Here is a 14,242-nt window from a genome sequence, read left to right as displayed (position 1 = left end):
GTTGAGTTATAAAGCATGAAAACCAGAGTTTAAATTCTTTGAGTTCCTTTAATTTAAAAAATGCATTAAATTGAGTTATTTGTAGTGAGGTGTATGGACCTAGAGTCTGTCGTACAGAGTGAAGAAAGTCAGAAAGAGAAAAATAAATATGGTATACTAACACACATATATATATGGAATCAAAAATATATATATATGGTTCTGAAGGACCTAGGGGCAGGACAGGAATAAAGACGCAGACGTAGAGAATGGACTTGAGGACATGGAGGGGGGAAAGGTTAGCTGGGATGAAGTGAGAGTGGCACTGACATGTATACAGTACCAAATGTAAAATAGATAGCTAGTGGGAAGCAGGGGCATAGCAGAGCGAGATCAGCTCAGTGCTTTGTGACTACTTAGAGCGGTGGGGTAGGGAGGGTGGGAGGGAGACACAAGAGGGAGAGGATATGGGGATATAAGTATACATATAGCTGATTCACTTTGTTATACAGCAGAAACTAACAACAATGGAAAGCAATTACACTTCAATAAAGATGTTTAAAAAATAATAAAATAAAATAAAGCCTAGCATGATGAAGTACTGGTTTTAGAATGGGAGATGAATAATAACAATAAGAATCTAAAAGGAGACTTCTACTCTTCTCTCCACTTCTCATATTCACACATAATTCCCTACAGATAGTGAGAAAGGGGATAGGGGAAAACCAGGACTAGTGAAAGAAGTCAGAATACACTTCCCATCTTCTATGGAAGTAACTTGCCCCTTCTCTGGAGTGCCCCTCATATCATAATGGACAGAGTAAACACTAGTGGAGAACTGTTACATTTGGTAAGGTTGCCAATAACTCAGGAAAACAAGGGGATCCTTTTCATTGCTTCCTGACACATTGAGCTGTCACTCTTTCTCCATTTATTTTTCCCTTCTGCAGTTATCAAAATTCAAATTGACAATTGTACCTTTAAGGACCTTGGACTGTCTCACACTTGGACTGAGATACTTTGACCTCTGTGCTTTCTAAGCCACAGAACAATCTTTGAGGTTTACTGTTACCAAAATACTTACCATTCCAACTAGAATCTGTTGCTGAGACTTATCATGTTCTCAGGTTGGACTCTAACCTATTGGCAAAGCACATACATTTGGAGGTAAATAATGACCACTTTGACCTTCTTTGTCCCTTGTGTCCAGAATTGGTTCAGTTTAAGTGAACTGTTCTTAAAGAGTGCAAAAGGTTAAATGAAATTTTTTGCTACTATAGATTACTGTTATGTTGCATAAGGTAGAGGCATTTACCTGTCTATAGAAATTATTGAATAACTAGAAGATAGTATTAATATAAGAAATTTTATTTTTCTTTGAAGTTTGCTGAAAACCATAGGGCAATAAATTTCCATTTACTGACTTGACTCTTTTACATTTAGTTTTCCATTCTTACACAAATAGTTCTTTGTGGGCAAGAGTAATTGAGAGTAAAAAATTAGGCATCATCTGCTTATGAGAAAAGTATCCTTTTGAAGTCGAAATTGGTATCATGCTGTTACTCAATTGGGCAGGAGCCTGAATGGTCATCATTTCCTGGCAAAAGTGTAAGGAGACAGAACTAGCACACTGTGTAGAGGCTACATTGGATTCTTTGGACAGTGACAATAGTGGTGTAATATAATCCCCAAAGAAAATGTTGCAATAAAACATGCAGAGACATTTAATTTATCCTTAAGTTTGAATTGTAGGGGCAGAAAAATTTTCCTTCTTCCTGTCTAGGTTCTTTGGCTGGTCTAATAATTAAATTAATATAAGACAGATTAACGGGAGAAAAATAAACATTGTTCATACATACAAAAATAAACATTGTTCATACATACGGGAGCCCCATAAAACTATGAGACCTCAAAAGTCAGCCAGGTAATTGAGACATATATAACATCCTGAGCTAAGGAAAAGAGGAGGGGTCTGAGTATACAAAAGGAAGGAAGGCTATTCACAGGAAGGGAGAGTAGACGTTTGGAAAACAAAGAGTGTCCTGTTATGCAGATAAGTTTCTTGGTATCTCTGGTAATAGCTCTCTCCTTGGTACAGGCCCCCTTTCCAATGTAAATTTAAACAGTTGAAGGGAAGGTAAAGAGCTTTTCCTGCTGGGTTTTGATTGCATTTAGCTGAAAAATAATCCTTATGCCAAAGAGACATATCTTGAGGTATTGAAATCTGCTTCCTTTCAGAATCATCAGAAATAAAATTATTTTGTCTTCTATAAGCAAACAAATGTATGTGTGTATGCCTTTACAAGGTTAGCTGTGCTTGTCTGCACTTACCTGTACAGAGATACTAACAGTCTTCAGGTAATCATCAGTTAAAAAATAGTTGATGATGTTCCTGCAAAACAACGTCTACGTAAGTCATTATATTTCATTGTGAGCTGTAGAGATTTGTGTCTGTGTGTGTGCATGCGCGCGCGAGTGTGCGTGTATGTGTGTGTTTTAATCCACGACTCCCACTTATAAGAGATCTGAGTGGATCTGCCCAGAGCAGTGGGGCTGTCTTAGTTTATATAAAGCTGAAGTGCAGAATCAGGAAAATTAAAAGTTGGGACTTTATTCTTGAGACTGTGAAATTGAGCAGGACCCTGGGGGAATTTTCGAGGTACAAAAGCCCCAGCACCGAAAATCCTGAAAGAGTAGAGGAATCTCAACACGTGTTTCCTGCCAGGATCCTTGTACTGTTGTTTGTACCCAAAGCACAGAATCCCCAGTGCCTGCTTTTGTTGATGTCTATAGAAAATGCTGGCTGGTCTGGACACATTTGCCCCAAATTCCCACTGTGCACGAAAACTTCAGAATATTTTAAAAATCCAAATATTTTTTCTCTTAGGAGCAGGAAGAAAATACTCCTTGAAAGGGTGTTAGCAAAGGGAGGTGAGGGTAGGGAGAACCTTAATTTGGATCCTCTTTTAGTTGAAATGCAACCTTTGGGAAACTTGACAACCATTGACCAGAACTTTATGTAAATTGCTTCCCTATCTATGAGCTGTTTTGGGAAGACAAACCCATCCCTGCAACTACTTCTTAGAACTGTCTTGATTTTTCAGCAATTTAAACTATAATGTAGTTCTGTGTAGAGAATGTCACTGTAGTTTTGTGTGTATATGTGTGTGGGTGCTGATAATTTTGTATTTTCATTGGGAGTGGAAAAGGAAAACAATTCAAGGTGAAAAAATTATTCTTTAATATTCATTTTTATAAATCTTATTGAAGAATTTTGTTATAACAAAAAAATAAACACTGAAATATATTGTCATCATTTTTTATTTATTTTTATTGAAATATAATTAATTTACAATGTTGTGATAGTTTCAGGTATACAACAGTGATTCGGATATATATATATATATATGTGTGTGTGTATATATACATACATATATATATATATATATATATATATATATATATACATGTTCTTTTTCAGATTATTTTTCCTTACAGGTTTTATGAACTATTGAGTATAGTTCCCCATGCTATACAGTAGTAGGTCCTTGTTGGTTAGCTATTTTATATATAGTAGTGTGTATATTGTTAATCCCACAAGAAAAATCTCTAATAAACAACCTAACCTTACACCTAAAACAACTAGAGAAAGAAGAACAAACAAAACCTAAAGTTAGTAGTAGGAAAGAAATCATAAATATCAGAGCAGAAATAAATTAAATAGATATGAAGAAAACAATAGAAAAGATAAATTAAAAGCTGGTTCTTTGAAAAGACAAACAAAATTGATAAACCTTTAGCCAAACTCATCAAGAAAAAAAGGGATAGGGCCCAAATCAGTAAGATCAGAAATGAGAAAGGAGAAGTCACAACTGACACCACAAAAATACAGAGGACCATAAGACACTACTATAAACAACTATATGCCAATAAAATGGACAACTTAGAAGAAATGGACAAATTCTTAGAATGGTGCAATCTCCCAAGACTGAACCAGGAAGAAATGGAAAATATGAACAGACCAATTACAAGTACTGAAATTGAATCTGTGATTTAAAAACTCCCAGCAAAAAAAAGCCCAGGACCAGATGGCTTCACCGGCGAATTCTATCAAACATGTAGAAAAGAGTTAACACCTTCCCTTCTGAAACTATTCCAAAAAATTGCAGAGGAAGGAATACTTCCAAACTCATTCTGTGAGGCCACCATCACCCTGATACCAAAACCAGACAGAGATACCACAAAAAAGAAAATTACAGCCCAATGTCACCAATGAACATAAAAATTATCATCATTTTTTTAAAGTCTAATTCTCCTTTACTTTCATCTATTTTTATTTTTGCTTAAGTGAAACTTATTATGAAGTGTAACCAACATTCCTGGACTTACTCCTACTTTAAGGTTACCTCCCTTTCTTGTATTTGGGGAAAAGTGGAGGGAATATGTTTCCCTCCTGCCTTTTCCTGAGTGGTTATCTGCATCCCAATCTTTTTGAGATTTGTCTTCTTTCACTTTATTTTTTTCCCCTCCAGGATGGATCCCTGCTCATTACAATTCCGGTCATAATCTAGAGCCCATTCCCTTTTGGTCGGCTGCTGCTGGATGCACAAGAGCTAAAGCTAAAGGAAACCAAGGTTTCTTCTACTACTATTATTTTTTCTGTTCTCTGATGTGCAAGCTTTCACCTACCTTGCAGGAAACCCCATCATGAACCAACATGGATTGTCTAATTCCATAAACCACCACCTTGTCTAAACAGTGTTTTTCCCCAGTTAAGTTAGGCTAGGAGGCTCTGACAGGATTACCCAGGCAGAATGGCCTTTTGAACCTAATCCTGCAGAAGATTCGAACTTGTGTCTGATCCTCCTGTATGAGTTCTAGAATCTCTCTTTTATTCCTCTGAGTAGCCAGTGGATATCTGTGGAATATAAACACACATACACACACACACACACACACACAAACACACACACACACACAAACACACACACACACACCTCTAAAGGAAAAATATTATTCTGAATGACAGATTTAAGGCCTTTTTCAATCACAATAGATGTAACATTTCATATAAATTTTTAATTTAGAAAATTTCATCCTGTTTCTATATTCAAATTAATCCCTATCAGGAGTAAGAAATTATTTCTTAAGGATGATTCCCTTAGCACATGCAAAGACTACTCTAAATCTTTGGCATTTTACTTACTTTATCAGGCTGAGTTATACAAGGCCCCAGTCTTCTCCATAGCTTCTGTTTGTTTAAATAGGAGGGAGGAAGCAGAATGGTATTGGCAGGGGAGAATTTTGAGTGTTTTTTTAAATTAACCTGTAGAAGATTTAACCCTGTAGATGACCTGTAAAGGTCATTTGCCCACCCCTAGGACCAGACAAGTACTGTCTAAAACTAGTATAATGTGAGCCACATATGTATTCAAATTTTTTTGAGTAGGCACATTAAAAAAATGTAAAGAGAAAAATATGAAATTAATTTTAATAACATGTATTATTTAACCCCAAATATCAGTCAGGGCTCAACCAAAGAAGCAAAAGTAGGAAATTATGCAGATATATTTATATATTAAGACATTTATTACAAGGAATTGGCCTGTGTGATTGTGGGGACTGGCTGAGCAAATGAGAACCCATAAGACAGGCAGTCAAGAAATGAAGATCATGGGCAAGCTGGAGCCCACGGGCATGGACCAACGCTGTCATCCACCCAGAGAATTTCTTCCCTCTCCCAGGAAGCCTCAAACTTGTTTTTGAGACCTTCCAGTGGAATCAGACAAGCCCACCGATGATCCAGAACCACCTTATTTAAAGCTAATAAACTAGGCATTTTAATTACATATGCAAAATACCTTCACAGCAACTTCTAGATTAGTGTTCATTTGAATGATTTGGGATAGTAGCCTAGCCAAGTTGACACATAAATAAAACCGTCACACTCAATATGTCCAAAATAATATCATTCTGACATGTAATTAATATAAAAATTATTAATGAGCTATTTTACATTCTTTTTAATATTAAGTCATCATAATTCATTATGTACTTACACTTAAAGCACATCTCAATTTGGACTAACCATCTATCATGTCTTTAATACGTACACATGTCTAGTGGACACTGCATTGGACAATGTAGGTCTAGACAGTGACAAAGAGTGATTGGACTGTTGCTCTAAAGATACAAGTTCCCAACAGGAGTCATTTCACAATATCTAAAGACATTTTTTATAGTCATGACTGGGGATGGGGATGGGGGCTAGAAGCATCTAGTAAGAAGGGATGCTGCTAAATACTCTGCAGTGCACAGAGTAGCCCCACTCCACCTCCAAATAACAATTTCCCCATCTAAAAAGTCAATAATGCTAAAATGAAGAACAATGTTTTGGAGTAGGATTTGGAGACATAGGGAGGAGATTAATAATAATAATAATAATAATAATAATGAGGAGGAGGAGAGAAGCTGGAAGATGGATGTTTCCTAAGCCCTTGGGATATCTTTCCTTGTACCTTGAAGCCTTTTTTTCACAAATGTAATTGAATATCTTAACTCTTTTGTATCTCCAATGCCATTTTCAAGGTCAAGGATGGGATAAGGATAGAGGAGTGGCCTTATACATAGTATGACTGATTAATGGGGAAAATGAGGGGAGGAAATCTTCACAGTGGTGATTATCTCCTTAACTGGTGAATGAAAGTCAGTAACTGTCTTTTCTGAAGATATTTAGGATTTTCCTATAGTTGGTCTTGATTTTAGACTTCTAGAAAAATTATAAAAATGCAAATTCAAATCTACAAATGGAGAATTTAGAATATGTACAGTAATTAGCACCATCTCAGACCATCTGTGGAATAAAGTTGTGATAAATAAATAAGTAAAACTCATTAACATTTTTCTAAGAAAAACCATGGTATTTAAGATTAAGTCACTTTTCAGAGGTAGTAATCATATTTATAAACTCTAATCTCAAATTTACTTCTATCCAAATTAACTGCAAATTCAGAATTAACTTTATTTTCTAAGCCTTGGCAATGTATGTTTACTGAAACTAGCAGCAAATTGAATATATTTGTTAAAACCTGATATTTAGAAAAAATGTAACAACTAACATTCTATGAAATGTGTCATATCTACATGCAGTAATTATTGGTTAAATGCAATGCCGAATTCTGATTATAAACATTGCTTAGAGTCAATACTTCTGAGATACATTTCCTATTAGATAGTTGTTACAGTTCATTTCACAAATTCTTAATTTAATATGTAAAAACTAAATCTTCCTAAATCTAAACGACATTTTTTACTAAGGAGTCTTAATATGCATTGAGAGTAATTGAAATAAAACATAATTATAATTTGTGATCAGATTTAGCACTGAAAACAGTGGCAACATTTATTGATTTAAGTTTTTAAGCTTTTTCAATAACTAAATTTTAGGTAACTCCAATTTTTTCTTTATTTCAATAAATGAGGGATTTATGTGGCAATATGTTACAATGACTCTTTCCCTTTAGATACCTTTAAATTTGTTGGCTAAAATAATTTAGACTTCATGCTGGAATTATAATGTTTAGGTCATAGCTATGATGTATATTTTGCACATTTTCAAAAACAGTTTTTAAAAGTATATCCTATTTTTTTCCTAGAAATACACAAAGAAAAGACTGAAAAGCAGGCGAAAACTGAAAGGAAAATACAAACTAAAGGTAAATGTTAAATTTTGTGTTTATTCTTATTTTTATTCAGGATATATATTTTGTATATTTACATGAGAAAATGGAAAGTTTTCATATTTAGTGCTCTTTTGCTTTAATTGTTGATAGTGTTTAAGTAAGTTTACTTCTAAGTAAACCCCAGGTATAAATATATAATATTTAATTAGTGGAATCAAAATAACTTCAAAATGTATTACAATCTTTCAGTTATTTATTGATACAGTTGGCCTTTGCTTACTGAGATAGTACCACAAACATATTTTTTGACTTATTAGCAAATATTTTTCCTTCTTTAATCAGCTAATATAATAGATCAGAGTTCAGTTTTTTTTTTAACTTGAATTTTTTTATGCCATGCTATACCTTAAAATCTTTGTCATAGAAATGCAGTCATTATACTATATCACTGAAGACTGCTATGGCCCCAGAGCTTGCTTACACAGCCTCAAAGGGTAGATGGACAATGACAACATGATGATTAATATCCTTTTCAACTCGACTAAATCTAGTAACTGAAATCTTGCATTAGAGGGATATTACTAATGGCCAGCAGTGTCTTGCTCATCTTACAAGTATCACTTTTCTAGGAGTGACCAGTGTAGTCATAAAACTTAAAAAAAAAATTTACAGGAAGCACAAACATTCAATAGGACATGTTTCTAAATATGCCCAAGTTTCCCCAATGGTCAGTCTCACATGATACTGGGTGAGTTAAGGCAAAAATAAAAATCTCATTATGACTGTATTTGTGTGATACAGCTGAAAATGAAAGAATTTTCCTAGGATAAAAATTGAATGTTGTCTAATATTTATTATGTCAAAAACTGACTAGTACAAAATTACCTGCACAAACATCAATGTTGCCAGTAATAGTTTCAAATAATAGAAGTTCAAATTAACCTGAAATTATACCAATATGTGAATCTTCATTAAAATACCATGTTTTCTTTTTTAATATACTTCATGAACTTCCTTTTTGTGAAGAGCTCAAATCATTCTGCAGATATTATGTCTTTAATCCTAATGTTTGAATTAGTTCCAGATTGGTCAGCCAATCCTTATACAACCAGGGACAATGAAGTTTACTCAACTGAAACCTATTTATATTTGTACTCAGGCAACTAATCTCTTATTTCTGTTCCCTTTCCCTTTTTTCATTCTTAATTCCTTTGGTCAGGGAAATTGGACACAGCTCTTGGGTACGGATTGACTAAGCTAGCCATCACTGAACTGGTTATGTGTTTCTATCTGATGGAGGTTAAACAGAAATTCAACTGGTTCCACATGATTGGGGAGTCTGCTGTTTTATCTTGCAGACTGTACTACTAATTTAATAGCAATGCTCCTGGAGTGGATGTTGTGATGCATATGGTACCATTTGCATTTTGGACTTGGCTCTATTAGAATCCTGCTGTTAAAGACTGAGCAGTGGGCTGTAGAGTGGGTTTTTTAAACTAGTGAGTCTTGCATAATTAAAACAGTGAATTTGGCTGAAGTTTAAAATAAATTCCTCAAAGGCTGGGCTAGAGATTGGTACCTGAATACATTTCCTGAATAGATCAAATATAGTTTGGGAAAGTGAATGTTTCTCAAGAAAGAGAAAATGGAGCTTCAGCTGTTCAACAGTGAAATGGGCTTCAGAGATACTTTTTTCTACAATTTTCCGTGTGAATATGAACAAAAGATTTCATTTTACTGCTTAGTTTCCTCATCCAGGTAGAATAGAATAATGCCTGCTTTCTATTCCCAAGTAGTTCAGTGAAAATAAATGTGTTTTTATACCTGTTCCTATGTCTAGATAAACACATGTTTTCTCTATGCCACATTCTGTCAGTTGTTTATATATGATGGATAGTTAGGAATTTAAATTGTTATCAAAGCATTTTGAACTCTTTTAAGAAAAGATACACTATATCCAAGGTAATAGTAGCCCGAAATGATTATAGAGAAGCCAGCAAATATCAGCGTATAAAGAGATCTATTATGCAGAAGCTGATGTATTAACTTGTATCGCACAAAATGTCTTCATCCTTACGTATTCTTTGTCCTGAAAATTAACATCACGATTCACCCAAGTTATTCAAGTTAAAAAGCTAGGAGTCATTTTGGCCAGTAGTGGTACTCAATCCTGACTGGACTTTAGAATCATCTGGATAGGTTTATAAATATATATTCATGTGCAGACTCCATCCTGGTTCCATTAATGTTTGGGAGGTGAGGCTAGAATTCAAGTCAACCTCTTCAGATGAGTAGTCATCTCATTAATATTCTCAATTAAACACCAAGCCTAGGGTTCAATTATATCTCACAGAGGTTCTCTTTGACCAACGAGTATGTTAACATAACTTATACCTTTAGGTGGGACCTGCACCAATCTCCTCCACTCTCATCACTACTGGAATAGACATTTATTTATCTGCTTTATCTCTGAATGCATTTGAGTTACAATCCCTGCCATAGACTTGTTGGTCTCTTTCAATACCAAAGTCCAATCCTGCATGACCCTTTGTCATCCTCTCTCTTTTTGTTTTTTTGTGGTACGCGGGGCCTATCACTGTTGCGGCCTCTCCCGTTGCGGAGCACAGGCTCCGGATGCGCAGGCTCAGCGGCCATGGCTCACGGGCCCAGCCGCTCCGTGGCTTGTGGGATCTTCCCGGCCCCGGGCACGAACCTGTGTGCCCTGCATCCGCAGGCGGACTCTCAACCACTGCGCCACCAGGGAAGCCCTGTCATCCTCTCTCTTAATTATAATTTAGTCTATTCTCACCTCTCCTCTCCCATTACTATCCCCTCTACAGTCATCTCCCAGTTAGGTTATGACAGTTACTTCTTAACTGATTTCCCTGCATTAACCCCTGAAAGCCATGCTAATCATGCTCACCGGCTTAAATCCTTTTGTTGTCGTCACAGTGCTTTAGAGATAAAAGCCACACTGTCGGGCTTCCCTGGTGGCGCAGTGGTTGAGGGTCCGCCTGCCGGTGCAGGGGACGCGGGTTCGTGCCCCGGTCCGGGAGGATCCCACATGCTGCGGAGAGACTTGGCCTGTGGGCCATGGCCGCTGGGCCTGCGCGTCCGGAGCCTGTGCTCCGCAACGGGAGAGGCCACGGCAGTGAGAGGCCCACGTACCGCAAAAAAAAAAAAAAAAAAGCCACACTGTCATGACATAAAAGGCCCTCATCATATGATCACTGATAGCCAGTGGTCAGCTTTGTCCACTTTGCCACTTACCTTCCCTACTCTGCAGGCTCCTCATCAACCCCCTCCATTCCCAGCTCCCCCCCCCCCACTCTCCTGCACATCCCACCAACACCTCCCATGCCATAGGCAGGCTGAACCTTTGGGCAGTTCCTAAGCCAGCACTGCTGCTATCTCATAACTCTGTGATTTTATATACCTGTTCTCTCTGACCATCAGCCACTTGGCAGGCTTCTGCTCATTTCTTTGATTCTAGATGGAACATCAGTTCCTTCAACAGGCCTCCTTTGCTGTCCCTCACTCTGTGGGCATTCAGGTACTTCCTCCATGCTACAGTTACATCCTTGCTTTCAGCCTTTAAAGCATTTTGACACCAAATTTTAATTGCGAGTATATTGATCTAGCTCATTGAGGGCAGGAACTGTGTTCGTCTTTTTATATATTCTAGGTTGGTGTTGACATTTACGATTGTGTGTTTCCTTATTCATGAACAAAGAGATTCAGGCTCAGTGGGCTCTCAGCTTCCTATCAGCTGTGAATTTGTGTCCTTATATTAAATTAAAAATCATTCTAATATCTAGCAAAGTGCCAAACAGATGAAACACATTCAATGCATGTTGAAATAATTAATGAATTAATAAAACATTCATTTTCTCTACTTTGTTAATATTTACTTGATTTCTATGGAGAACTTTTCCTTTGACAATCTGTGTTTATTTTCAAGTGTATGTAATTATGCGGCTTTAATTGGGCCATTGTAGTATCAAATTTATTTGGTCAGAGGCAATTGAAGAATTTGACAGTGAGCTCCATATTAAAACAAAAACTATCTGTAACATGTAATCAGAAACACCCACAATAAATGTATAATAGTATAGGTTAAAGTAATACAGATTAATTTGGACAATTTGGAAAGTGCAAAAAGAGAAAGATACAAGCAAAACTCAGTTCTCCAGAGAAAAATGGTAATCTATTTTTTTACTTTCCTCTGCTTTTTCCCTCCATGTGGTTACTCTTTTATTGCATATTGTCTTGTTTCTTTTTCAATTGCAAATTTTATTGTTGGTTTCCGACACTGTTTAGGCTTCTATTTAACTATTAAACATGTCAGTATACTCATAGAACAGAGTAAACCAGAAAAGACTAGAACCTGGTGATAAACATATAACTAGATGAGAGACTTTTGTCTCTCTAGGATGGCTCCTAGACAAAAGGAGGGCCTTTTAGGCATTCAGAGCAATAAGTATTTGCTACATACACCTGGGTTATCAGGTGTTCCACTGAAGAGCTGACCTCAGGCATAGTGAGGAAATTTACACAGCAGAGTGTGTGCTCATGAATGGCATGTAGTTAACATCTGAGTGGGCCAGTGGGTGGGAATGGGGGAGTGTCCAGGCAGACGGTGTAAATAGAAAAACTTGCTATAGCTGTTAGGCAATAATACACGTTAATTTATTTATTGCACCCACTTTGTGCCAAACACCATACTGGGAACTAAGAATACAAAGAAGAGTAAGACCCAGTCCAGTAAGAGATCTAAAAACCAAGTCACGTCATCATGTGGTGAATACTTCACAAAGAGATGTCCTGGACTAGAGATGCCGTTTGAGGAGACATCTGGCTGCCCTAGTTGCTGAGTAGATCTGACCTCAGTTTTCTGGAAGGGCCTTAGTTTGGGATTTAGGTGTGCACTCTGGAACTTAAAATGAAAGATATGATAGCTAGGTCAGGGGTCAGTCCTCAAGGAACCAGGTGAGAACTTGGTTAAAGGAGCACAAGAGAAGCCCAGTGACTAGTGTTAGTTTCCTAGGGCTGTTGTAACAAAGTACCAAAAACTGGGAGGTTTAAAATAACAGAAATGTATTGTCTCACGGAGAGGCTAGAAGTCCAAAGTCAAGGTTTTAGCAGGGTTAGTTCCTTCAGAGGGCTGTGAGGGAGAATCTGCAGGCTGTTCCCAGCTTCAGGGGGGGTTGTGGCATTCGCCGGCTTGTAGATGAATCACTCCAGTCTCTGCCTTTACCTTCAAATGGTGTTCTGCCTGCATCTCTGTCCCTTCTTGCTGTGCATATTTATCTCTGTGTCCAAATTTTCCCTTTTCATAAGGACACCAGTCGTATTGGATTAGGAGCCACCCTACTGACCTGATTTTAACTTGATTACCTCTTGTAAAGACCCTATTTCCAAATAAGATCACATTCTGAGGTACAGGAGGTTAGGATGTCGGCATATCTTTTCTCACTAACATAATTAAACCCATAACAGTATGACATGCACAAAGTCAGCAGAACATTTTTTTAAAAGGGTTAATAGAGAGCAATCACCCTGATTGACTGGTTTAGGATCCTTTCTGAGAAACAGTTATAGGACCGGAATCATAGGCTGGCAAGGCATAGGGCTGAAGATGAGGCTCAAAAGCCAAAGAGGGCAGGACGTCAAAATGTATCGAAATATCCTGGAACCCTTTGGAAAATGCTCTCAAGAAAGCCCACAGGTTAATTTAGTCAGCCTGTGTTGTATAAATTTACTTTTGCCTTCTCTCAGCTGTACTTAATTGTCTCCTTTAAGTACAAAATATATTTTATTTTCTTCTTTGGCTGCTGTGAATGATAAACCTGTAAAATGAGAACAGAAGGCCCTATACAAAGCTATGTATCTCCTGCACAGCGATTGTTCACTTGTGAGGAAATCATTATGGTTCTGACTATGGCCATGTAGCCCCAGGTGAAGGGGAAATTACCCATACAATTAAATCAGACTTGAAAGTAAAACTAATCCTTTAGAATTAAAAAAAATCTATTTTGTAATTGAAAGCATATGTATCAGATGAGCTTTGTAACTTTAGGTAATTTGCCTAATCTTCACTTTAATACATAAATAAATGTAATTTTATTATGAAAATGAAGTGTGTGCATTATTGTAGGATAGATTGTAGATAACATGCTTGGAGAATCTAGTCAGTACACTTCTGCTCATAAAAACAAGTCTGCACAGGCTGTGGGATGGACAAGGCAGCATAATCTTGTGGGGAGAGTACTAGTTTAGCAACATAATAACTGAATTCTTCTACTCTGCCATGGACACTTATGCGGCTGTATTTTCTTATCAATGGACAAAGAACTTCAGACTAATTGATCTCTTAGGTTCCTATCAGCTCTAAAATTGTGTACTTATATTAAAGTAAAAATGATAAATTCTTCCTTTAAGAAGAATGAATAATACAATCTTTGAGGAGTTTCTGTACTCAAGAATTCTTTTCTACTGAGTTCATCATTATCATATAAAGTGTGTAGATCATTTTGTCTTAGCACAGAATGGAAATTCGACAAATTGAAAATACAAAAAAA

At 36.7% G+C, this 14,242-nt stretch overlaps 1 protein-coding gene across 17 annotated transcripts in view; it reads left to right on the top strand.

Moving 5' to 3' along the window:
* Positions 1-14,242, top strand: part of TRDN (triadin) — a 502,784-nt gene that overhangs the window by 91,819 nt on the left and 396,723 nt on the right. For 13 of the 17 annotated variants that reach the window (XM_067010670.1, XM_067010680.1, XM_067010682.1 and 10 more), the window contains exons 5-6: positions 4,512-4,613; positions 7,635-7,694. In XM_067010670.1, coding sequence (XP_066866771.1) covers positions 4,512-4,613; positions 7,635-7,694 — 162 coding nt within the window. The remainder of the gene's footprint in view (positions 1-4,511; positions 4,614-7,634; positions 7,695-14,242) is intronic. The other 4 variants (XM_067010684.1, XM_067010683.1, XM_067010685.1 and 1 more) reach the window with 1 other exon arrangement.

The sequence above is a fragment of the Kogia breviceps genome, chromosome 13 (assembly GCF_026419965.1).
Source record: "Kogia breviceps isolate mKogBre1 chromosome 13, mKogBre1 haplotype 1, whole genome shotgun sequence".
Lineage (NCBI taxonomy): Eukaryota > Metazoa > Chordata > Mammalia > Artiodactyla > Physeteridae > Kogia > Kogia breviceps.
This window is presented reverse-complemented; position numbering and strand designations above follow the sequence as displayed.